General features: G+C 33.0%; 1 protein-coding gene across 1 annotated transcript; it reads right to left on the bottom strand.

The window, feature by feature from the left end:
- On the bottom strand, nucleotides 1–27,885 carry LOC143063336 (titin-like). Its single transcript, XM_076235436.1, has 10 exons — nucleotides 27,781–27,885; nucleotides 13,319–13,419; nucleotides 12,010–12,294; nucleotides 11,386–11,667; nucleotides 8,062–8,346; nucleotides 7,328–7,636; nucleotides 2,451–2,729; nucleotides 1,986–2,110; nucleotides 1,247–1,383; nucleotides 1–738 (listed from the first exon to the last, which is right to left on the bottom strand). The coding sequence occupies exons 2-10, from the start codon at nucleotides 13,398–13,400 to the stop codon at nucleotides 354–356; spliced, it is 2,169 nt and encodes a 722-aa protein (XP_076091551.1). The 5' UTR covers nucleotides 13,401–13,419; nucleotides 27,781–27,885; the 3' UTR covers nucleotides 1–353.

The raw sequence follows: 27,885 nt of genomic DNA, 5'->3' as shown, positions 1-27,885 counted from the left end.
TTATGGTCATTTGTTTTTTAATATGTACCATCTTTTCAATACAGATATCATATAGATGACAATGTAATTCGTATACTAGTATATATATATATTTCATAAATATAGCACTTAATTTACTGAAACAAGAAAGAACAATAGAATATACATTCACGTATTTCTACAATATTTTAACAATTTGATTACTTTGAAAAACAAAATGTTTATAAATTAGAAACCACTATAACAGCACTGTTTCTTTTTAAATTAATGATAATATACATTTCTAAACGTATTTTGTTGTGGATTGATCAAAAAAATAATCTTCAAAGTAGTCTTTAAATGTATATATGGGGTAACTAGAGCGCAGCGAGATCCTAGGAATTGCATGTCGGATTCTTATTCAAATTTCTACAATAAGATTGGTGACGTCTGATCACAAATGTGTAGGTTAGTTCCGGGTAGGTACCAACTCGACAGGGATATGTCTTTTCACGTCTGGTGGCACATTTACTAACGATCTCGTACTCTTCATGTTCATAATACATAGACATATCTATCGACGGCACATTTATACCTATTGGGAAGAAAATGTCCAACATCACTTTGTCGTAGGACCAGGACACAAGTTTGAATTCGCATTCCCAAACGTTACCGGCCATTCCCTCGCAGTGTTTAGACATAATCATACTCTCAGGACAATATGTCACATCTCCATTCTTTTTAATTATTGCTTTATCCTCGAAGTCCTTCGTGAATTTCCTATAGTAATGAAAAGATCATGATAAAGCTAAGACATATCAAAGAATTCTAGTGGCAAATATATTAGAGAAAGCTTCTTCAAACATGTTGACGTAATATGAATATCAATCCTATATTTTCTACATGTTTACACTTTCATTTTTTTACTAAAACCAAGTATGATTTGGGGTCCTTAAAAGATTTCAATTAAATCAGCTGAAGATGGCAAATTTGTACTTCATTTATTTAGAAATTGCTATTTTTATACCATTTCTGTTCTAACAACCTTTGGTCAAATCAACGTTTTAATAGTTTGTCAGGTCTTTTTAAAGCAAATCATACATGTATTTATTTAAAGCATAGCTGCTCATATCTAAATCGTTTTGTTTTGTTAGAAATCATTCCATATCACATTTTATAAGAAAAACAAAAAACTGACACAATGTAAATAAGGAGCATATTTTATAATCAGTATACAGATACTTATTGTCAAAACGTAATGACTGGTACTTAAACAACTAATACTTACTGTCCTAACATAACAATATCTGGTAACCAGATAATAGATGAAGGTAAACTAACTCTTGGTTGTCCTCTCGGCCATGACAGTCTTGGGTCGTTCCAGGTGATACATTGCAAGGCGTCGAAAGCAAGCATCTCATGATCCTACAATTATAATGCCGAAGATTCATGTAAAAATTAACTACCACACTTTCTGGTAACATTATAGACATGTAAATATCAAACAGGACTAATTGACATTACATTTATGATTAAAACGGGATGATTGACATAAACATTAAAACACAAATAATAACTATTATAAACGAGTTGGTACAAACCATCAGTTATATTAAAAAAAATAAACATAGTAGAATTCAAATGTGCTGCATGTCATGTAACGTCTTTAAAACTTCCTCAGCGATTATCTTTCTTATCTTTCGTAGTGCGCATGTTCCAAGTCAGAAACGTCTTCAGTGATTGCTTTCTGTAATACATTTTAAAAGGCTTTCCTCATTTGGGGAAATTTGTGTCCAATTAAGATCTTTAACCTCTGAAATTCATTGGCCACATTTTCCAGACTTGGGATGACTTAGATTGTGACATGTTGTTGACTCTTGTCTAGTTTGTCATTGTTTGGTTAACTTGGTAGACTTTTATCTGCTATACGGACCAAAGGAAATGTAGGATAAACGTCAACAGGAAATATCAAAGAAAAAAATTATAAATAAAAAATACATTAAAACTGCATCTTCATCTACACTTACAAATTTCACCATTTCTTTTGGAATTAAAGAATGGGTCACCTTAACAACTGGATCGATTGGTCTCACAAATTTGTTGTATCCCTTAAGAATTGAAGTTATGATGTCGAACTCGGACACAGTTCTTTCTAAATAAAAAAATATAACATACATACATTATCTATAAATGAAAAACATGATAGTTTTGATAAGACATGCAGTTATACATGGAGATATAAAACAAAAAATCAGTTTTAAATACAACAGATTACAAGAGGTAAATTAATGACTTCTTATTTTAACAATGATAAACATGTTTTTTTACTATAGATATTACAATAAATAAATTGTTAGATATTACAATAAATAAATTGTTACACGTAATAATCTGGATACACTTGTATCAGATACCAGAGGAATTTGTACAACGAGACAGATAATTGGATTGTAAATTGACATATGGGATGGAGAATGGGACTGTAAACATACCTATTGGAGACAACTGGATGTTGTTGGTTCTAACGGTAGCGCTACCATCTGTAGCTTCACATACATAGTTACCAGCATCACTCATGTCAACATTGGATATTCTCAATGCCGGATTGGATGTGGTACCTCCGGACATTTTACCGGATATTATAATATTAACGTTGTCATGCTTCCAACTGATCCCAGTGGGGTTTCCGGCAGTAACTATACAGGCTAGTGTAACAGTTTCCGTTTCAGCAGGATTATAGAAAGTTCTTGGCGCCGTGATGGACAGAGACGCTACAAAAAAGTGCCTATGCATTACATGGATTCAAGTTTAACGAACAGTTTAATTTTGTTACCAAATCATCATATTTGGATGTAAATTTCTTATTACTTTTTAAAATTATGTATAGAACAAAAGGAAAGGCTTTTTGCTGTAATAAAAAAATAAACAGAAAAAAAACGCAATGACACTGTTTTTAATTCATCCACAATCACCTTGTTCATCATAATATATGCAACTACTGATTTTACACTGTGTATCTACTAATGAGGCTTGTATAGGGTATATTGGGATACGGGATATTTGCCATTTTAATTTTAGGGATATGGGATATTTGTCCTAAAAGTAAATGGGATATGGGATATTGATGCATTTATAAGGATATTGAACTTTTAACATGAAAAAAAATATGTGGAATTTGAAAGTCAAGTACAGAAATATTTACATCTCACTTGATAGTCCTTGATAAAATTGCCCAAAAAAGTTTAATATTAAAGGTCATTTTAGTGCTTTGTTGATTTTAATTGAGTTTATGGTCGTTTTATTTAAAAGTCATCCAAACCCAAGCGAAAAGTATTGATCTATTTTCGATATTTATATGTTCATGTGTACTGATAATTTTAAAAGTATTTGTTTTGCTTTCCATACCTCGTTCCTTATTGTTAATTTTCCTTTTTTAGATGGTGATGTTCCTTTGGCACTATCTTACGGTGTTTGTATATCACAACTCCTCCGCTTTCCCCGTGTCTGTTGTAACGTTTTGGATTTTAATGAACGAAATATATGTATTACTGGTAAATTATTAAGTCAGGGATTTCGTTACCACAAATCACTTAAAATCTTTACTAAATTCTAGATTTGGTTTTGAAGTTTGGTTCTACCTGTAGAAAACTTATTTCCAACGGGATAGCACATCCTCATTTTTACGGAAATGTTGTTTACCGTGCCATTGGATGCTGGATGTGTAATGATTGATAATTTAGTCTCAGATGCATTACTTTTTATAAGTTGTAATTGGCTTTGAACTAGCTGTCAGTAACTGCGAGTACTCTCAGATCTGTACTGAGTGTCTTTTTTTTATGGGATGTACAAGTACTCGGTCACGTCCACTCTCTGTTTTTGTTAGATGTATTTCTATTTGTATCCATCTGATGAGTTAAGCCTTTTTCAACTGATTTGTATAGTTCGTTCTTATGTTAACTTGTACTGTTACACCACTGTCCCAGGTTAAGGGGAGGGTTGGGATTACGCTAACATGTTTAACCTCGCCACATTCTGTATGTATGTGCCTGTCCAAAGTCAGGAGTCTTTAATTCAGTGGTTGTCGTTTGTTGCTGCGTTACATATTTGTTTTTTGTTCATCTTTTTATACATAAATTAGGCCGTTAGTTTTCTCGTTTGAATTGTTCTACATTTTTCATTTCAGGACCTTTTATAGCTAACTATGCGGTATGAACTTTGTTCATTGTTGAAGGTCGTACGGTAACCTATAGTTGTTAATTTCTGTGTCACATGGTCTCTTGGCAATTGGCAATCATACCACATCTTTTTTTTTTTTTTTTTTATATTATATGCTCATATTCATTGATAATTTTCTTGAAATAATCATAGATTTTTGTTAGATGTATCCATCTGATGAGTTAAGCCTTATTGTTGTCAATGTTTTTATTTGTTTTGATGCTTTATATGATTACAGGATATTTTCTAGTGTTTTACCTCTTGTTTTTTACGTGGCGAGGATCTTCAGAGGTCTCCACGTTTCACAGATTGCTCTGTTTTGCCAGACAAGCTGGGGCCGAGGGACGTCAGAGCACGTCCCATATCAAAAAGTAGATATTTCGCCGTATAAACTATGTTAATAACGAATAATTACTAAATAATCAATGTAAATTAATATATTTTCTTTCTATTACTGGTGTTGTGAGGAAGGAAATTAAAAAAAGTAACAAAAATATTGGGATCTACGTAATTCATAAATTTCAAGATCACAGAGTCAAATGTTGTGTTGTTTCTTTGCAAAGCAAGGGCTGTGCAAATTTTGCCTGCTGTAAAAATATTGCAACAGTTAAAGTGTAATGTAGGTACATTAGCAGAAAGCTTTCCTGTGTTAAATTTTGAGTTATTGAACTTGCATGCTAAATATCCACTTTTTGTTTGATATGGACGTGCTCTGACGTCCCACAGTCTCAGCTTGTCTGGCAAAACAATCGTTGGATGTCAGAGCAATCTCGGACAAGAGACAGGATTGAGTCCTTCTGTTCTATCCAACATAGGTTAACGTGTAGGGTGAAGTTTCTTATCAATGAAAGAATAATGCTATCAAAATGAAATTTTACAGTCATATGCATCACGGTTTGAACAATTAAAAAAAAAGTCTGAAATTAGACCCCTTACACTAAATTTATCGTTTAAGATCACATAAAAAGAGATTGTTATACAAGGCTCTACGATGGAACACTTCATCTTTTGGACATATATATTCTTAACACTGGAAGTATGCACTGTAAATTTCCTTTAACACAGTTTGTTTTCCCAGTCAAAATTGTTGACGTTGTGATGAGGGAAAAAATGGGCTTGGGAATGAATTTATAATGATTTTTTGGGATATTTCAAAATAGTTTTAGGGATATGGGATATTTGTAAAAAATATTTATTGGGATATAAGGGGTAAACATTATAGGGATACGGGATATTGGGATAAAAACTTAATGGGATATGGGATATTGATACCCCCCCTAAACAAGCCTCACTAATCTTATAACTTATAATATATACTGCAGCTGTGCTATTTGAGCAGTCAAATTGCATTAATGACTATATTTATATGTGATATACAGTCACTGACCGTATATCACCTTGTTTATGACGTTGACAATGCTTTTCCATAGAGTTTTATTTATGACGTCAATATAAAATACAGGTTCGCGGCAATTTTACGTTGTCCGCTTACAATTAAAGAAAGACGGTTTTCACCCTAAATACTTCATTTTGAACAGTTATAAGAGTTGCAGTATATAAGGGAGCTACCATTTGATTTTGATGGGGGGGGGGGGGGGGGCTAGGATGAAAAATTTTGTCCTGCCTTTTATTTAGCTGTAATCTCTGTCCTGCCTTTTTATTTTTCACTCTAATCGGTCCTGACTTTTTTTACCTAAATTGTCGTCCTAGCCCCCCATAAAAATCAAATGGTAGCTCCCTAAAGTATAACCATACATTGTTTCGAAATATCAATCTGTTATTTGTACTCAGCCTCGCATTCTACTCGTTTCTAAGCCTTGTATAAATAACATTGATATTTCGATACAATGTATGGTTATTCTATATTTACACGTGTACCTACTAATCTTATATGTCTTATATGTGTATCTACTAATCTTTTATATGTGTGTCTACTAAACTTTTATATGTGTGTCTACTAATCTTTTATATGTGTGTCTACTAATCTTTTATATGTGTCTACTAATCTTTTATATGTATATTGTGTATCTACTGGTGTTGTATGTTTTATATGTGTATCTACTGATCTATTATGTGTTATATGTGTATCTACTGATCTATTATGTGTTATATGTGTATCTACTGATCTTATGTGTGTTATATGTGTATCTACTGATCTTGTGTGTGTTGTATGTGTATCTACTGATCTTATATGTGTTATATGTGTATCTACTGATCTTATATGTGTTATATGTGTATCTACTGATCTTGTATGTGTTATATGTGTATCAACTGATCTTGTATGTGTTGTATATGTATCTACTGATCTTGCATGTGTTGTATGTGTATCTACTGATCTTGTAGATCTATGTGTTGTATGTGTATCTACTGATCTTGTATGTTATATGTGTATCTACTGATCTTGTATGCGTAATATGTGTATCTACTGATCTTATATGCGTTATATGTGTATCTACTGATCTTGTATGTGTGAGATTAGATTTTATATGTTTTATATGTGTATCTACTGATCTTATATGCGTTATATGTGTATCTACTGATCTTGTATGTGTTATTTGTGCATCTACTGATCTTGTATGATTGACTGTTGGTTGCTTAACGTCCAGTGGCAAATGTTTCATGCATATTCAGGACGAGAACAAGTTCACAATAAATACTATAGGTTGGTCTTGAAATAATAGAGGCCATCTTTAATGATGGTCGGGGAAAATTGGACTGCCACTGGACAAGAGGGGATATTGGATAGGGACAGAAATGTTGCCTTGAAACAGGTCACCTACGGACCCCTCAAAGAGTTGTTTCAAGGGTTCTTAACGTGCAAAGAGCGTGGCAATCTCCTTACACGAGGCATCGGATTTAACGTCCCCAATCTGACCGGACGTGACTGCAAACTTGATACATCCCGCACAGCCAACCGGAAGCCCCACTTCCACAAGCGTTTTACTGCCAGTCGGAAGAAGACCAAGTGACCATATTTCTATTCCCCAGTCACCGGCCTTTGGGGCAGTAATCTTGTATGTGTATCTACTGCTCTTGTATGTGTTTTATGTGTTTCTACTGATCTTGTATGTGTTATATGTGTATCTTCTGATCTTATATGTGTTATATGTGTATTTACAGATCTAATATGTGTCTCTACTAATCTAATACTTACATCTTACTGTCAGCTGCATACTTGCAGTCTGTTTACTGTTTAATGTTTGTGGGTGGAAGACATCACAGTACATGATTTGTTGATTGTGTATCATGCTTGGTGCCCATGTCAATCGCCCTACAACTCGATACGAACCGGCAAAGGATTCGAACAGCGAGTTTGTCGCTAGTTCATTGGTAAACAGTTCATTTCCAATCCTCATTGCAAGAGTTTGCGCAGGGAATGCACCAGTAGACGTACATGTCCATGTATTAGACGAACCAGCTGTAACCGATTGTGGGCCGACTAGAATGGGCTGTGATGGCGTTGCTATAGAGTAGGAAAAAAGAGTGAGTCAATGAAGAGGAAGACAAACTCGTCATAGTGGATTAAATATCGCTCAATACTAGATGTTTAATGAGTACCAAGCAAAATGAAAAGTATTGGACTTAAGAAAAATCTTTATAGAATCATATTTAAATATTCCTTTTCTAGGTCGTTTGCATTCTAATTTTAATAGGGCAATTCATCTTCAATATGAAATATTAAATATAGAATAAAAGAAAATTAGCAGGTATATTTCAATACCAGTATATGCTAAATCTGTTAATGTGTTCTTTCCCCTCTGGCTAACGTTAGAATCCGATATATAGATATCGTTGATACACAGAGTACACCAATTCAGAATCTATTTAAATGAAAACAAGAAATTCACTACATTCAACAAATTGGTTTCTGTGCTATGTATTACCTACCTTTTGGCGATAAAGTGATTGTAGTGGTGTTTCTGGTAACCGAACCATCTGCCCCTGAACATATATATTTGCCACCATCCCTTAGTTGTACGTTAGTGATGACCAAGGAAGGAGTCCCCACACTTCCTCCTGAATATCGAGCATTCAAAGCAATAAATAATTGTTGATCGTCCTTGTACCATTTGATATCAGTAGCAGTCCCGGAAGTTATTCGGCATGTTAAAGTCACACTGGTGGACGTCATGGGTGTATACAAAGTCGATGGCGCGATCACTGCCAGTGGGGCTGAAAATATTGAAAACGTAGAATTAAAACCAAACATGTTAAATCACTTACACTTTGTACTTATCATTATATTTACCGAGATACCTCAGTTAAGGCAAAGTTGGCTTTAGATCGATTTTGGCTATTCATTTTAGGTATTTTTGACATATAGCTCTTGAACGGTTTCGGTACTTGCACATCTTCAGATTTCAATTGTTTGGCTTTGAGCGTTCCTGATGAAGGTAAATCCAGAAAAACGCTTCGGACGCAAGAAATTATCAAACGTGTTGTTTTCAATTTTTTACCGAAATGATTTATAACAAACCTTTCCAAAAAAAATCGGTTTATAAATTGAGTTTTCACAGAATAAAAACAAAAAAAATAAAACCCTAATTTTTAAACTTCTTTAAGAAAAGTTGGTTCCAAATGCATTTTATCGCTATTTTGTGCATTTTTCCTTTGATCTTTTTACGTGATAATTTTTCATATCATGCTACTCGCTTAAGATGGAAAATTATTGCTAGAAACTAAGCAGGCACGTGGCGTTTCTAACAAAATTGACATGAAATTGACAACATCGTCATACAAATGTAGGTAAAATAGCGATAAACAGATTATCATTGATCATCTCAACTCGATTGCCTTTCTCGCTTTCGCCGTCCCGGCTCAAGCGAGAAAATCAATCTCGTTGAGATGATCAACGATAATCTATAAGTATATTTTATGTCTATTTGTGTATAAAAACTAATTAAGACTATGTAATCGATCCTGGCTTTCTCAATGGGCTGAATCATACATTAAAAAACCTCACAAATATGTTTGTTTAAATACGGTTAACAGAAACCAAATCATACGTATTTTTAACTTGAAATGACCTCTCTTTTGACAGTCTTTAGAAACCGAAAATTAAGAAATAATTGTAGTTTTAACATGGGTAGGCATTATATTCGTAATTATTTTGCCCGAGCGATAATGAGTGCTAAAATAACATGAATATAATGCCTACCCATGTTAAAACTGCATCAATTATTTCGATTCTGACTAGGACAATTAAAGTAATTTCTATGTCCGATGTGTATAAGGGTAACGCGATTGTGTAGGCTCTTCCAGGAACCTCTTTTTTGTTTGCAGAGAAGCAAACAGCTAGCTGGCACTGATCTTTCAGAGGGCGGAGTTTTGGAACAGCCAGCATGAACGGTTGTCGTATCTAGGTCAAATATGTCAATTTCGGAATGCATCACATTACAGTCATGATAAATGAATTAGTAACAACATGTGCATGATAGACATTTAAGAGTTTGGAAGTGTTTTAAATTAATGAAATATATTAATGCATATCAAATTAATAAAAAGTATTCTTCTGCAGTAGTCAATATACGCATGTGCTAAAAAATATTATTGGATTTAGAGCATGGGTTTATTCATAGAGCGAAAGAAGCACGCCATATTAGAATCTTATTTAGACCATCCGTTTCATTGGTTATAATTGCGGGGCCCGAGATATGTTAAAGCTGCTGCAAAGAGTTAAATTGGGTCAGATAATAACATTTATAGTGCTCACTGGTTATGTTTAACAAGTTAAGAATTGCAAACTTCATTGGAGATTTATGAAAGAATGAAATACAATAGTAACAAGAGTGCACACACTGAAATGTCTCGCCTTCTTTACTAATCATTGATATTATGTTGATAGTCCTAAGTATAAAGCTTTATTACAACTGTCACATAAACTTAACATTAACCAAGATAGCTAAACAAAGACCAATGAACCATGAAAATGAGGTCAAGGTCAGATGAACCATGCCAGGCAGACATGTACAGCTAACAAAAGTTCCATACAACAAATATAGTTGACCTATTACTTATAGTTTAAGAAAAATAGACCAAAACACAAAAACTTAACACTGTGCAATGAACCGTGCAATTGAGGTCATGGTCAAATAAACCTGCGGGACTGACATATAGATCATAATATATTTCCATACACCAAATAAAGCTGACCTTTGGCATATAAAATTAGATAAAAAGACCAAAACTTAAAAACTTAACTTTGACCACTGAACCATGAAAATGAGGTCAAGGTCAGATGACATCTGCCCGCTAGACATGTACACCTTACAATCATTCCATACAACAAATATAGTAGACCTATTGCATAAAGTATGAGAAAAACAGACCAAAACACAAAAACTTAACTATAACCACTGAACCATGAAAATGAGGTCAAGGTCAGATGACACCTGCCAGTTGGACATGTACACCTTCCAGTCCTTCCATACACCAAATATACTAGCCCTATTGCTTATAGTATCTGAGATATGGACTTGACCACCAAAACTTAACCTTGTTCACTGATCCATGAAATGAGGTCGAGGTCAAGTGAAAACTGTCTGACGGGCATGAGGACCTTGCAAGGTACGCACATACCAAATATAGTTATCCTATTACTTATAATAAGAGAGAATTCAACATTACAAAAATTCTGAACTTTTTTTTCAAGTGGTCACTGAACCATGAAAATGAGGTCAAGGACATTGGACATGTGACTGACGGAAACTTCGTAACATGAGGCATCTATATACAAAGTATGAAGCATCCAGGTCTTTCACCTTCTAAAATATAAACCTTTTAAGAAGTTAGCTAACGCCGCCGCCGTAGCCGCCGCCGTAGCCGCCGCCGCCGCCGCCGGATCACTATCCCTATGTCGAGCTTTCTGCAACAAAAGTTGCAGGCTCGACAAAAATCTGAGACAGTTTCGGAGGTCCAACTTAATTTTACTGTCAATGCAGTTATTATTGTTAATTCTTAACAACGTATAATGCAATCTGATTAAAATAGAGATCATGTGTAAAGTAGTTATTTACAAGGACCTGAACCATTGCATTATATAAACTTTGTTTAGACCATTCGTGATCCTCCGTCTGCTTGTTTAAATCTTCAAAGACTTGTAGACCGAAACCTCATTGTCTGATGCAAATATAACCAGTAAATGTAAAATGGAGTATAATTGTCAGATTTTTGTAAACACAGAATATGTATGTTATTCAATGTATAACTAACCTTGCACAGATAGAACAATATTTCTGCTTCTTTTTGTGTCAATACCATTTGTCGCGGAACATGCGTATTCGCCACCATCCGATAGCGCTATGTTAGTAATTGTCAAGGAAGGAGTCTGGACACTGGCTCCAGAGAAATGATTATTTGAACCAATTTGTAATAGTTGGTTGCTCTTGTACCAATAAATATTTGTAGCAGTACCGGTCACTTCACACTGTAGTGTTACACTGTTTGACGTCTGGGCCGAGTACGATAATCTAGGCGCGTTCACCTCCAATGGCTCTAAAAATAAAATTTAGTAATATTTAAAACAAAAGCAGCGCTTAATGAAGTAACTAAATATACATTATTGTTTATTAGCCAGCTGAGGACCCACCTCCGAGTGCCGGATTTTCGCGGTGTGATGAAACCCCAGTGTGGTCTCTGGTTGTTTTCTGTATTTTTAACCGGTTATTGACTGTTCACGCATTCCCCGTTTCCTTTCTCAATTTGTATAAAGGTTATGACCTTTTTTATGTTTTTTTTCAACGGAACATGATATCCGCATCTATTGATTAGCTGCCCTAGATATACTTACTATATACTGCATATCTATCTATTGATTAATGCACTAGATATACTTACTATATACTATTATAAATATGGTATTGGTCAGTGGGTTCTGTAAGACGTTGTTGAAAACTCGACATTCGTAAACTGCAAACTGATCTCGATCACTAGCTGTAAATGTATAGGTGTTTGTCGTTAAATCGCCCACAGTATTGTAAATGGGTGAAATCTCGTTTTCGCCTCTGTACCACTTGACACTGGGTGCTGGAATACCACGTTTGGAGGTACAAGTCAACGTGATAGTGTCACCAATCTCAATTCGTTCTTTTGACGAAGTGATAACAGGACTGCCGGGTGGTACTGAAAAAAAGTTAGGTTGTCATAATGCAGTAAATTTACATTCAGAATCATATATGCATGTGGTATAGATAGTCTATATAGATAATAAGGAATGAACCATACAATTCGGTGTGAAGAGCAAGTTCTTTTTAAAAAATTCATCAGCCGTCGCTGCCATCGGAAATAACATACCTGTCTGGATTTATAACTGTCAAGGAAAGACAAAACAGATATGAATTAAGTCCCCTGTCTGCTATGAATTTTTAAGTCTTTTACAATTAGAAATTCCAATAAAAAGGTTTAAAAAAGGTCTACAAGATTCACTTAAACGACCGTTCGTTTCAGTAAGCGCATGTTTCAAGTATCATGAGGTTGAAAAAAATTTCATCCAAAACAAAATCCAACTAGGATCAAATAGGGGCCTTTTCAAGAGGTCTCAATATTTAGATTGGTAGGTTTATTAGTATACTTTGATACGCACCGGAGAGGTCCAGAGTAAAACAATATGTACACTTACTGTATTGTTACTGCGTTCATCAAAGCTAAAGACATTGCACGAAGTATCTATCTAACTGACATACTTAGAACTATGCTGATATAGGGGTATGGCAAAATAGTAGTGCAATTAAAGAACATTTGAGCACGCTCGCATACCACACGCCCCTACATTGTCAGTTGGCAAACAAAATCTCACTGGACTTCCAAGACTCATAACTGCTCCAAAAGTCAAAAGCCTCTCTGAGAGTGGATTGTAACCCTTGGCTAGCGAAGATGGTTGAGGAGGAGAGTGGATTCAGGAAATACTGTTGTGCATGTTCGGAGGAGTTACGATGACAAAACTCTAGCAAACGTGTATTTAGGCAAAAATTATAGGTTCAAAAGGGCATTACTACTAGACAAAAATATAGAAAGAAAACTTGTTTCTGACGACTTTCATCAGCAATCACGGCTGGGACAATATCAGCACTTATATTTACCTGGAGCAACATATACCTTACCTTTAACTTTGGTAATCGCGTTTTGTAAAATTAGCAATAATCTTTACCTTGGGCAATCACGGCTGGAACAAGTAGCAAAACTAAGCATATCAACAACTTGTCCACTCCGTGGTCTGTTTTCAGATACATTGTCAAAGAAAGATGCTTGCTGAAAAAAATAGTGGATACAAATCAAAACTTTTAAAATAAATCCCTATAAAAGAAACAAATTCGTTTTATATTTGTATTTTGAAAATTAGTACAGACACATCCCGAGTATAAAAAACAAAATAAAACTTTGGCATATTTTGGCTTTAATATTGATTTACTTATAGGGTCTTTGCATTAGAAATAAACACATTTATTCTAAAACAATTAAGTTTTGTGCATAATAAGGGTTTGTTCTTATAAATCGTATAAGGCATTATAGTAAACAAAAAAAAAATGTAATTGTCTAAGAAAGTCTTTTAAAGGTAGCGCCTTAATCGGTTATTGATCAGTCAAACAATACCTCCCGAGTTTTTAGACAAAGCTGTATCCCGGATTAGTATTAAAGCATGCCAGGAACTAGATCAAGTATCCAGTGTCTTTTCTGTGAAAAAGATGTTAGGGAGAATGTACTGTTAACCGCAAAAAAATGCCAATTTATCAGTAAATTGAATTTATGTTATCTAACTTTTATTAACAACTTGAAGACTTAATTGCTTTCTAGTTCTAAAAAAACGTGACTGTTTATTTTTTTCTGAGAATGTATCGTTTATAATGTAATTAATCAGCAAAGAACAATTTCCAATAAACATTATTGATGTCTTAAGATTATCTGTAGACTACTGTACAGGTAAGTCTGTACAGAGTAGTTTTTGAGGTGAAAATATGGCCATATTTGTCATGATGAACCTTAAACATTTATGACGGGGTCATCTCGATTTATTTGTATTAAATTGTTACATCGTATAAGGTCCGTTTGAATTACCATAAAATGTGTCTATTAAATTTCCATCGTTTAATCTTTATTACGTGTCAAACGATTTTGTTAGTATATTTCTGTCTGAAAATCAGTGTATGACGTAACTGAGTTATAAAGCCAGTAGGAAATAATTGAAGATAGTTCAACAGAAATGCATTCGGGCATCAACGGTGCAAACCAATGCAAATCTACACAAACTTCATATAGAATTCTGCACTTTTGTTTTGCTATCATTAGGAGGAAAATGACAACAACATATGGATGTACATTGTTTTTATTATATATATTTATTTTTGTCATTTACTAGTCCGAGATTACTCTGACGTCCAACGGTTGTTTTGCTAGACAGTCGTTGGACGTCAGCGTAATTTCGGACTAGTCATTTACCAGAACGTTTTCTTGTGGATAGCGTCCTGGATAAACGGGACATTTAGTTTAAACATATTTTTTTTTTTGCATAAGTAGCAAAAGGGATTGGACACAAGTTATAACAACATTAGAGACGTCCTCTCCCAATATAAATATAAACACAAAGTACATTAGATAATGGTGAAAAAAAAGAAAAAAAAACATAGTAGTAATGCATGTAATACATACTTCAAAAATTAGAAATAAAAAGAAAAAAAAATACAATATAATAAGGAATAATAATGAAACAACTGGACTGGAGTGAAAGGTTGTAAAGTAGAAATTTAGAACGTTAATTGATTGTTTTAAATCTTTGTGTTATTCTGATATAAGATTGTACGGACTCAAAAATGTCTTTGTTTTTGCTGAAAAGAAAGGTCACCATCACCAGCTAACAGAAGCTCAATGGATATAGCATAACGTTCTAATTTAGAAAACAGTATTTCTCTTGCTTCGTTGTGAAAAGCGCACTCTAAAAAATAGTGTATACTATCCTCAACAGGGTGGCCACAGCTGCATGCCGGATTTGCTTTAATATTAACACGATGTAAATCTGAATTTAAAGAACTGCACATATTTCTCAAACGTGTATGAATGATATTAAGTTTTCTATCCCCACAACTAAAATAGGAAGGTGGCTGTATCAATTTGGACTTCATCTTTCGTTTAAAAATATTTATATTTTTGGAGAAAGTATGTCGGGGGTAAGTTTATTCCATTCAATAGTAGTGGATGGGAAAAAGGATTTTCTAGTTATGTCTAGTCTATAACCGGGTACTACATAATTATTACTGTTTCGCAAATCGTAGTTAGATACTTGACCAACAAGCGGGGGCATTAAATCACAGAGATAATCAGGGGCAGTTTCATTATGTAAAGAATAGAACATATTGAGCTTTCTGGATTTTCTTCTGTCCACAAGCAATTGCCAGCCAGTTTCAAAATATATAGCTTCCCGACTAGCAAACACCGGCAACCCAGTTACTAACCTCCCTGCTTCTAACTGGACATGTTCTAAATTGTCGGCTTCTTGTTGAGTACAACCATCCCATAACTCACATGCATATTCCATAACGGGTCTTATACAAGTTAAATATATACGAGCAAGATAATTTCTATTCAATACATATTTCAATTTTTTAAGAACATTTAATCTTGTGCTTGCACACTTTAAAATATTTTCTATATGTGTATGGAATTTACCATTGGAATCAAAAGTAATCCCTAAGTGTTTATGACAGGAGACAAATTCTACTAATTGGTTTTGAAATTCTATTTCAATATCATCTGGGGAAGTATGACAGGAGAATATCATAGCCTTTGTCTTATTAGGGTTAAAATTAATAAGCCAATCTTTAGACCATACTGAAATTTGTTCTAAATCGCTGTTTAAGACTTCCTCTATAGTGTAAGGGTTATTGCTGGAATAAGAAAGAGATGTATCATCAGCAAACAATCGAGTTAGACTTGTCAAATTATCAGCTATGTCATTTACATAAATAAGAAATTAGGGGACCTAATACGGAGCCTTGCGGAACTCCTGCATTAGTATTATCAAAAGGCGAATAGGCATTTGAAACAAAAACGCTTTGTTTTCTATTTGAAATATAACTTTCAAACCATTTATATAGATTTCCATCAATACCATACGCTTTAAGTTTTATTAAGAGGCCACTATGCCATACCCTATCAAAAGCTTTCTAGATATCACATAATATAAGAGATGTTATACAGCGATCATCAAGTGACATGCATATCCTATAGTAAATTTCTATTAGCTGGTGAACGGTAGAATGACCTGGAATAAAACCTGATTGAAATTTGTATAACAAATTTGCTATTAAGTGATTAAATACATTTTTAAACACAATTCTTTCAAAAACTTTACCCACTGCTGATAATTATGAGATTGGTCTATAATTGGAAATCAGTGATTTGTCTCCGGTTTTGAATAACGGCATGACAATAGCTGTTTTCCATTGACTAGGAAACTCTGCCTTTTCAAATGACAAATTAAATAACAATGATAAGGGTACACTGACAGTATAACTTGTCTTTTTTAACATTTGATGACTAATTGAGACATTACCTGATGCTTTTCCCAATTTTAAAGTCTGCAAAATATCAATTACTTGATTTGAGTTTATATAGAAAATATCAATTTTAGAATTTGACCTAGTCAGAAATTCTGGAGATCTATCATTATTTTCATCTATAGTAGATATGGAACAAAAATACTTATTCAAAAGACATGCTTTATCGTAATTTTCAGTGACTAATTCGTCATTTTCATTTTTAAGTTGAGTGATACGAGTAGAATTACCCGATGTCTTAACTAATTTTTTCATTAATGACCAATACGATTTAGAATTACCAGATGCAAACTCGTGTAACAAACTATTTGCGTTTAAGTAAAATTGATCTTTTGTGTATCGTTTTAAATTATTCACATTATTTCTTTGCTTTTTATACTTATTCAGATCTGGAATACTATTGGACCTACGAGCTTGTTTGTGTAGTCTATCACGTTTACGTATTTCTCTTCGTAGGTCAGAATTAAACCATATTTTATCATTTGGTCGTATAGTTACTTCTTTTAGAGGAATACAGTCATTAATATATTCAAGAAATTTATTTGTAAAATTTTTACAATTTTGATCCATACTATTTTCAGCATTAATTATTGATTCCCAATCAAAAGTAGCAATGAACTCGTTACATTTGTCGAAATCGGCATTTCGATAGTCCCAAATCATTCTTTTATAAGTAGTATTATTTTGTAACCTACCAAAATTATTCAAGAATATAATAGTTCCGTCATGATCACTATACGCGTACGATCTATTTGTATTACATGGGAATCGTAGACATCACATGAATCTGATACCAAAATAGGATATAACAAGGACTGGCGTGTAGCACAAAATCTGGTTGGTTCGTTTATAACATTTTTAAGGCCATTTAGTCTCATAATGTCAAATATTTTATGTGAATGGTCAGTAAGAAAATCTACATTTACATCACCCGTTATTACAACATTTGGAGTATAGCTCATTGCGTTTTCGATAGATTCATGAAATTTATCCCAAAAAGTATTGTTATTTGAAGGTTGTCGATATACAACACAAAGGAGTAATTTGTTAGAGGGGAAGGTAATTTCAAGCCATTATCAAAATCCAAATCAGGTCTTGGTTTGGCTTGAATAAATTTACTAATATAAGTTATAATTCCTCCTCCTGAGCTATTACGGTCTTTTCTATAAGAATCTCTATTATAACCCTCAATAAGAATATCTTCATTTTTTATATTTTCGTCAAGATGCGTTTCCGTTAAACAAATCACATCAGCTTCATTACTAATGTTTTCAACATAGTCTACTTTATTACGCATACTTCTAATAGTGCGGTGACAGAAGTGTAAAAAGTCGTCTAGATCGCGAGTTTAATCTCTCCAAATAACACACGGCTAAAAATGGTCTTAACTTAAAGACAAATATGTCTTCTTTAGTTTTTGCCCTGTCGTCAGAGTTTCGTACGGTCACTTTTTTTCTAAAAAGTCGTTTTAATGACTGGTAGTATATTGGAGAGTTTCAACCCCCCTTTTTCAAAATGAAAAAATGTGTATGTTTGCTTACATTTAATTGAAATAGTTTTTCCAGAAGTTATTTTTATATGTCAAAATATTCCATTCAGTATTTTATTTTCTTCTAATCTATAAAATTTGCGAACTTTAGACTATTTAAAATTGAGGTAATTTTAATTGCAAATTCAGACTCAAACTTTAGTTTTCTCTTCATAGTAGTAATAAAAATTATCCCATAATATTTTAAGCATATAATATTTAATAAAACTAATTAGAAATAAAAATTTCGGAGCCAAAATATGAAAAAACCTTAAGAAATCAATGGAAAAAGAATGGAGTAAATGTCTTCAATTTTAACACGGAACTCAATCACTTGCCTTCCGTCACATTTTGTGTATTAGTCAATAATTTGCTCTCAAATGATATATGAAATTACACCTTTTTCGCTATTATATACACATATTTTCAATTAAAGTGCGCTGATATATGCCACATTCTTTGTTTGTATGACGTTGCGCACGATATTGGTGTCACTTTGGAAATATGGGTTAGAAGGCGGGTTATTCAAATCCAAGCTCTTATCCTATACAATAAATATCCATGTTATGCATATCATTCGAAAGGAAATAAACCACAGAAATCAATAACATAGATGATTTTGTGCTTTGTCTATTTTTTAATGAAAAACTTTGCTCATTTCGATGCCTATAACGTCATTTCAAGGGTGTCCCGCTGTTACAATTTTGTTTTATGTGAGTCTTTAAAATCCCAGTGCGAATTCATTAGTAAGTAGAATGGTTAAAAATTTTGCAATTGTTTTGTATACATTTAACCTAAAATGAAGTAACAGACGTTTTTGATTTTAAGAGAAGGAAGGTCGTCAAAAGAGTTTAAATAGAAAAGAGAAAAAATGTCCCAATTAGCTGCTCAACCCGTATTTTTTTTTTCTGTCTTCACTTTCATAAGATATTATGGACGAAAATGGATTTTAATAATATCAGAAAAATTATACATGTCCCGAAGAAGCTATCTGAAGTCATCATTAAGTAACTGCGGTCTTATTTTAAAAACATCGTCATTTTTCCCGTGTCCAATAAAATGTCCCGATGGACAAAATAACACAAAGAATAATTCAGAGGCTTTTTATCAAACGAAATTCTACTATATCTCAACTTTTTAACACCTGTTTACTGATATGAATGGAAAATACATTTAATTTCCTTTAAAATGATATGATATGTACTTTTGTTTGAGTTGCTGTTAGAAAATCCGAAACGATCTAAGATGTCCAATGAAATGTCCCCGTAACCGTAATTTGACGTTCGCGTTATAATAACATTAAACTGTATACAAATTTTCTTGCATATTTGGCATAACATAATTTCATGATATTGTATGATCTATATAAAATAAAGTTCTCGTTTAATATGCATTAAAATATAGATCTGCATTGTTTCAAGGATATAAGATGTCGAAATATTTAACTCGGATACGTCATAAAGACAAGGCCTCGGAGCTATAACAAAGAGATAACTTACTAATGACCACACTCCCACTTTATAAAAGCAAGATACATTGAAAAAGAAAATGCGATCAAAAGTGAAATCTTCTTAATTATCCTCCTAAGCCAGATAGTATCTGTAATTCGAAGCTATACACATGAATGAAAATTCTCACAAAAATTGTATGAGAAAAAGTACACCTTAGTCGTGAACATTTCAGTAAAACGTGCAATCATTTTTTTTTTGTCGCATCGACTCATTTAACAAAACGTTTTATCAGAGAAATACTTGTATGTCATAAACATTTCAGTACAGCTAACGATAATTTTTTATCTACTGTGAGTAGAACAATTCCTAGTCATCTACCTAGCAATATGTGTTTGAAAAATAAGGTTATTACGCTTAGGAGTATTATGGCAGAATGAAGATTATTTTCTCGAATCTCCAACAGAATTGCCTGGTACATAGGCATGTGATGAAACTAGTATATTGAAATTTGAAACTTTTCTTTTACCATAATTTGAGAAAGAACGAAAGAGAGAGAGAGAGAGAGTGAGAGAGTAGTTGTCCGACATATATGATGGATGGCACACACACATGTAGCAGCTAGCTCCAAGGTATTAATTTATAGACACTCCCAACTCATTCTAGAAAAAAAAATCAACCAATCAATCTGCGGTGTAAAGTAGATCTTTTTTTTTTATCTTCGCAGAACGCCACAAAACTTTAATTTTTACATCGCGATGACCGTGAGGGCATTCCGATGTATTGTTGCCATAGAGATTTGACTTTAGTTTTTAACTGGTAACCGATCGTATAAATACGCGGATATCATCGAGTGCAAAATAACATTTCTTATCGCTTGTTATAAATTCACTTCTTCAATGAATACTCATAAGAACAGAAATTTATAATACCAAAATATTATGTCGTTACAAATATTTATATGCATTAAAAAATGCACACGTACAGAAAAATTGTGTTAACGCATGCGGAAGAATATCAGAAGAAAGTTTTTTTGGGAAAATATGAATGTCTACTCAAATCCAATCTATTGGAAAAATCGAATTGTTATAGAAGAGTGTCCACCATGCACTTGTACTGCACTTTTATTAGAATCGTAGAATAGAACATTTGATATACAATTGGATGAACATTATACATACATGTAACTGCTATATACAATTATAAATATAATATATAACAACAAACCAGAGTATACGTATTTGTATCGCCACAATATAATAGATATTAAAGCAGTGAAGTTGAATTCCTTGTCATTTATTCATCATCCACGCACGAACTTGTCTCAGAAAAAATATATCTCTGTACATAAGCCTCCGTTTTCCGGTATAGAAATATGACTTTTTTTCTGAGACAAGTGCTTGTGACCATCCACAAGAACTTGCGGTCATCCGAGGTTCAGTACTTCAGTACTTTGATTATACTTTTAAAACAATGTAAAAACGAAACCAAAAAGATTGAAACCGAAAACATAAAAATAATCAGATGAATGTCAAAGAAGATTTTGTGTAAACCGATACTCAGTTATATGTTGAAAATGGAAGCGCGAAACCAAAAATATTGTTGAGTATAAAAAATGCATGAAATGCATTCCTGACGTTCCATAGTTGTTCGCTTGAGAAAACACTGAACTATGTAAACATGCACATATAGCAGTTACTTAAAAAAATCACTACTAGTAAAAAAATAATTGTATTATTCAAAATCGGATTTCGACCTGCTGGTAATCTGTGATGTAGGTATTGGTCTGTGTAAAAGTTTTCCATACTTTGCCAAATTCTATAATTTCAAATATTAAAAAAAAAGTATTGATTGCCGACCCTTTTTTGAAGCTTGAGTTTGTGAAAAAATATCAGATGAAAGGATAGCTTGCTAAATATGTTTCCGAAAGCAAGAACAAAACAAAACAGAATCACGGTTCTCATTTTCACAATTAGGTAGAAGATGCGGCCGTGTAAGACCAATTAATAATTTCTATATGCAAACAACAATGAGCAAAACCCTTACCTGATAGTCAGCTATGAAAAGCCCCGAAATGACAAATGTAAAACAATTCAAACGAGAAAACTAACGGCCTGATTTATGTGCAAAATGTGTAAATTCCTACATAACATGAATTTTCTTAATTATTTGCCTGGTAAAACAATCCTGATTTAAAAAAAAATTAATCAATGAAAACGTTTTCTTTTTAAAAAAAATAATCTAGACCCGACCAACTTTAAATCATTGAAAGTTGGCAACGGCAACATAAGAGCACGTATTTTTTTTTCAAACATGATGCACATTTTGTAAAGTTTTTTGTTAGAGATTTTTGAAATAATGATATAGTAAACATTTTCCATAAAATCGGGATTGATGTTAAGATTGTGGACTTACTTATACGTAAAAGTAAATAATATGAATTGTAATGTAATTATAAGTCACTGTTTAAGAAAAATTAAATAAAACAAAATTCTTGGAATTTTATATTAACGTTAGTATAATAGTCTCAGTATTAAAGTGTTGATAAAATAAGATTATGAAAAGAAAAATAGCTTGCGATATACTACCTACATCTTTCACATAATCAAAGACAAATCAAGAAGCATTTGAATATTTATTGAGGGAGCGAAATTACCAAATTACAACAAACATATACAAACGTGTAATTGGGGAAAAGAGACAGAAACAAGAAACGAAATATTTACAATTTCACTAGCAAAGATAGGAGACGTCTTCTGGCAGAGAGAGCGTTGCTTAATTTTAAGAAATAGAAGAAACTGATTGTTGAAGGCCGTACAGTGACCTATAGTTGTTAATTTCTGTGTCATTTTGATCTCTTGGGAAGAGTTGTCTCATTGGCAATCATATCACATCTTCTTTTTATATATTTAAATCATTTTACAAGACATCAAATTGTCATTTTGTGCTATTGTTGCAGACAATTCTTCGCAAAAATAAAAAAATGTTCATGTATCTAAAATTTTGTTTTAATTCAATGGAATTTTGCATTTGCACCGGCTTGAAAAAATAAAACCATATAAAAAAGCAACTTCGGACATCTCTTTACTTTAAGCGGCATTTCAAATGAGTAGAATATAAGGTCAACGTTTGAAACTTTCCGTGGAACAACGTCAAAATCGTTGTTTTATTAGGAACGTCGTGTAACGCTGAGTGGCACCAATACCGTGCGTAACGTCTATATGTTTATATTCTATGTTTTTTTCGTTATAAAACATCAAATATACTTTGTCAGAAAAGTCTTATTGTAAAATCAAAATAATTGACGGATAGTTTCAGTAAATATTCCGTGATATGTCAAGTCCTTTGCAACTTGCTTCATTAAGTTCAAAGAAAAGACAAAAGTCGTCACATTTTATGCAGTGCATAATATGCAAAAAAAAACCTCGATTGAAATTTTGAGTCAATTTACCAGTTTAGGGAAGTCAATTTTTGTATCTGCATTGCATAAAAGATTGGATGAGGTGAACATCAAGCTGTTTCATGCAATAGCTGTTAACGATTTGAAGAACTCCGTGCAGGCAATTTATCATCGTTCATGCTACAAAACTTACACAAGTAAACATATTTCTTCCCTCTTTTATCGCGAGGAAGCTTCTAGTCTAATATTTAATGACGACATACAATTACCTGACTGTTGTCCCTCAGTTTCGAGTATTTGTAAACGTTCTAGAATGCAGTCGTTAAACTGGAGCGCTTGTATATTTTGTTGCAACAATAAAACATTTTAGAAAGATAAAAAAATTACTCAAGTTTGAATCCGATGAGCGTATTAAAAATGTTTTATCCATGTCAGATAAAGTTAAAGTTGAAATAGTTTCCCGTCCATCTTTTAAACTTCAATCACTCTGTCATTTTGGTTGCATTACAAATTATTTGCTAAAAACGTAAAAAAAAAATTCAAACCCGTGGAAGCAGATATCTCAAAACACGATACTGCTTTTAGTAATTTTATTTTGGCTTTTGACAATGATTTAATGGTCATTCCTCATGACACCGTTACTCGATAAACAAGTTCAAGGCAAATATAACATAATATTTAGTAGCAAAATAACTATTTTTAAAGATGCCATATAAGCTTTTAGTCAATTGAAAACTGACCTCAAAATCTCAATGTCAACTGTAATAGACACAAATAACGGACAGATATTTCATTCCGCTGCAAGTTTACTTAGAAAAGAAATCGAAACTCTAAAGAAGACTACCCAACTTCGGATGAATTGTTTCTTCCTTCTTAATTCAGCCAATGCCTTCGTATTTATTGCAATTCATTCTATGTTTACTCAATAAAAATGCATACAGCCAAGACTATTCTCAGGAAATGGCATCGGAGAAATTGTGGAAATGCTAAGCAATTGTTGAGACAATCGTTTTTGTTTTACTCCTTTTCATTTAGGATTGGCTTTACAAATGTACCATGAGTTTGGTTCAAAACACCTTGTTGAAACATTGAATGCCAATGGATTTTATGCTACTTAAAGTAAAGTGCGACGCTATCTAATGTGTTGCCAACCATGAAATTGAGCGAATTCAAGATAGTGTGTACGTCTCGTATAATGTTTCCCCAGCATCTTTGCAGACAAGCATATGGATGTCATCACACCTTCCTAACCCCCTTTTAGATCTCTTTTAAAAATCCTGGATGAATTGATAAGGATGGTTTGAAGCTGGTATTTTTTTTTAGAAACAAATGTCTTCGGACTTCCTACAATACCTTGTCTGTACTTGTAAAGTAAAACTCAAAATAACGTGTTAGCTTTGAGCAGAACCTTTCATGTGCAGACCTGTGGCCATGAGTGAAATATGTAGAAATATTAAAACATGTCTTGTGACGGTTGATGAAAATGAAGATGATGGAGATAACGGTTGATTTGGTATAAAGCCTGTTGCACTGGTACACACGGTTCCAGTCCCGAGGTTAGGGGAGTGTTGGCGTGCCCTTAAAAAAGTTAAACCCCGCCAATATCTGTATTTGTCTGTTTCAAGTCACGAGACGGTAATGCAGCGTTTGTCGTTTGTTTCTATATACTATATTTGTTTGTTTCTTATTTATTTTGTACATTAATCAGGTCGTTAGATTTTTTGTTTGTTTTACATTATTCATTTCGGGAATTGAAGACTATGCAGTATGAATTTTACTCATTGTTGAAGTCCGTACGGGACCTTTAATTGTTTAATGTCTCATTTGGTCTCATTTGGAGAGTTGTCTCATTTGCAATCGATCATATCACATCTTTTTTTATATGGAATACTTTTGAAGTTTGCGGTACGTTGCAAGGGATAAAAGGGGGATATAGTTACAAAACGTATAATGTAATAGATATTAACCAGATTTAAATACACAACAAAAGATAATACTATAGTAGCAGTAATAATTGTGAAAAAAACCCAAAAGCAACGAGTAGTCTATAAAAAAAAAAACTGAAGTATCCGCAAATTCAATTTGAGGTCATATTTGACTGTAGTGTTCTATGGCTTTGGTTTGATGACTCACCCACTATGATAGTTTAAAAAATAATTTTAAAGTATTGTCCTGCATGACACTTGATTTTTACCTGAAATTGATATCTTTCATAAGGTTAAGGTGCTCTAAACATTTTATAGGTTGAAAACTTGATTTTTGAAGTTTTGTTGATAAAAAAATCTTAATGGTTAAGGTTTATGTATAAAAACAAACATTACTAAAGCCAAAACAGTATCATTTGTATATAGGTAGAGTTTAGAAATAGAAAAAAATGTCAAAATTGAAACCCTCCCAAACGTTCAGATTTTTACATATGAACTTTGACCTCAATTTTAGAAAAATGTGACCATATCAAGTCCTGACGACAGGCATATTATTATAGTACACGATTTCCTCTTTCCAATGATATATTATGTAGGTGTGTGTTCGGTGGGGAGATTAAATTCCAAAAAATATGCCTTCAGTCACCGCACTATAATATTAAGGTGAAAAATTGAGAAAAAACCACCTAAAGGACCCGGATTCACTTCTACATCATTACTTAACATTATCAATAATAATATCACAAATGTTAACATTCTTATAAATGAAGAGAATAAGAAAAATTTGGTGTAACTTTTAATTTTGAATTAAATTTTCGTAATTGTTCCTTGCAAATCAACATTGTTATTCGAGTGAACCTTTTTTTGAGGTCACATACCTTACACGCTTGAACAGTTTTGGTAAATAAACAATTACACGTGGCAAGAATTGTTGATTAATAGTTCAGGAATTTGTTCATTTAATTGGTTACAGGTAAGTTTATTTATTTATTATCATTGTTTACAAATAGAAATAATACTTTACATTGATCTTGTTTGTCTTTATATTGTGTATTTGCGTACAACTAAATGTCAATAAGATGATAATAATATGTTATTTCAGAACTAATTCAGACAAGAAACAATGTTAACAGTCGTTCTAGTTTTCATATTTGTTACAAGTTATTCAGTCTTAAGATCTTCAACATCTTGAAAGGATTTTATTAGAACTTTGTCCGAGCCGTAATTTTTCTTTGTGAATACTCTACCATCAAAGGTCCAGAACGAGTGAATCTTTTTGTTTGTTTTTTTTAAGTTGATTTAGCCTTTTGATGAGTTCCTGTCTGTCTCTAGTTAGATCTTCTGTAATAAATATTTGAGCCGAATTGTTCTTCGAGTTTCTTTTTAGACATATAGATGGAGTTTTTAATTTTCCAATTTCGGAACCTACAAATGAGTTGCGCTTTCCCCACCTTCAATTTTACCAATGATGTGAGACCTGTTAATGTCATTGACACAGAGAGGTGGTGAAATGCCCAGTTTTAGGTTGGCAATATCAACTATTATATTATCTGTTTTTTGGAGATCTTCTTTACTCAAGGGAACGTTATGAAATCTGAGCGATGTTCTGCGACCGTATTGTTTAAGTTCTTCAATATCGGCATTTAGAGTAGCCACTTCCTCCTTTAGACCCTTGTTTTCAGCCATACTGGTAAAAATTGCATTGCCCAAATTTCTAAATTTCTCATATCTTTCGCTAGCATCGGAAAGTGCTTTGTCAACATGTTGTTTTAGTTGAGTATTTTCAGTTTCTAACGATGTAATTTTCAGTTGTTGATTAATAATGGCATTTAGTGGTTTAATAGCGTCTTGAATGGCTTCAGTAATAGCTGATTTTAAAGATGTTTTTAGTTCTGAAATAAGTTCTGTTTTTATTTCACTGATAATAGATTGAAATACATCAGGTTTCAATAAAGTTGTTTGTACAAGTTTTGCCATATTAAAGCTTTCACCATGAGTTTTGAAGGTAACTGGACTCGATGGGGGACCACTCGACTGTACTTTAGATTGGCGTTGAACAGATAAAGATCTTTGACGGGTTGGTGGGGGTTTCATTTGGTCTTCTGATGATGAAGATAATTGACGTTTCCTGGAGGAACTTCTCCCTCTGTTACTACCACCAAGAAGACTTGTAGACTCAGGAGTTTGACTTTTTAATTCACTTGTGTCGGACATTTTGTTTGTTTATAACTGGGGTTGAAACAACAAATCGTATATTTTACCAGCATTTAACGCATATAGTGACATAACAATGAAAGTCTGACTAGTACCATATATTCGGAATACATTCTTGCAAATTTCGTTACCAAAACACACATGAAAATATCACATTTCGTACAAAATGTTTGTTAGTACTTTTCACATCCTACTAGTTGCCGCCATTATCTATTCAGCTCACGGGACATCCATTGAAAAGAAAAATCCAATGCGGCATTGAAAACAAAAAAGAGGTTTCCTATTTGGTTTCAGTACCAAAATACTTAATACACGTCTAATGAAATTATGAATGACATTTACCAGTCGCTGAGATTGAAACATTAATAAATGACTAGAAGTTTCTTGTTGAAATAAAATCATATAACATTTATCTTTTAGCATTGAGCATTTATTTGTAATTTTGATATGCTTTCAATACCTCGGAGTATAAATGTGCATTTGTCTTAAATAGACATACAATTTCTATTCTTATCATTAATTTTAAATTAAAAAAATATGTGCTTACCTTTCGATGTTCTTTGTCACGTTAACTTTGGCAGACTAACAGGTGAATGAAAATCGTGACTATATATATTGCACGTGAAAATTGCTCATGTCACGGGGATTTTTC

This window comes from Mytilus galloprovincialis, chromosome 2 (genome assembly GCF_965363235.1).
Source record: "Mytilus galloprovincialis chromosome 2, xbMytGall1.hap1.1, whole genome shotgun sequence".
NCBI lineage: Eukaryota > Metazoa > Mollusca > Bivalvia > Mytilida > Mytilidae > Mytilus > Mytilus galloprovincialis.
Note: the sequence above shows the minus strand (reverse complement) of the source record. Positions and strands in the feature narration are given on the sequence as shown.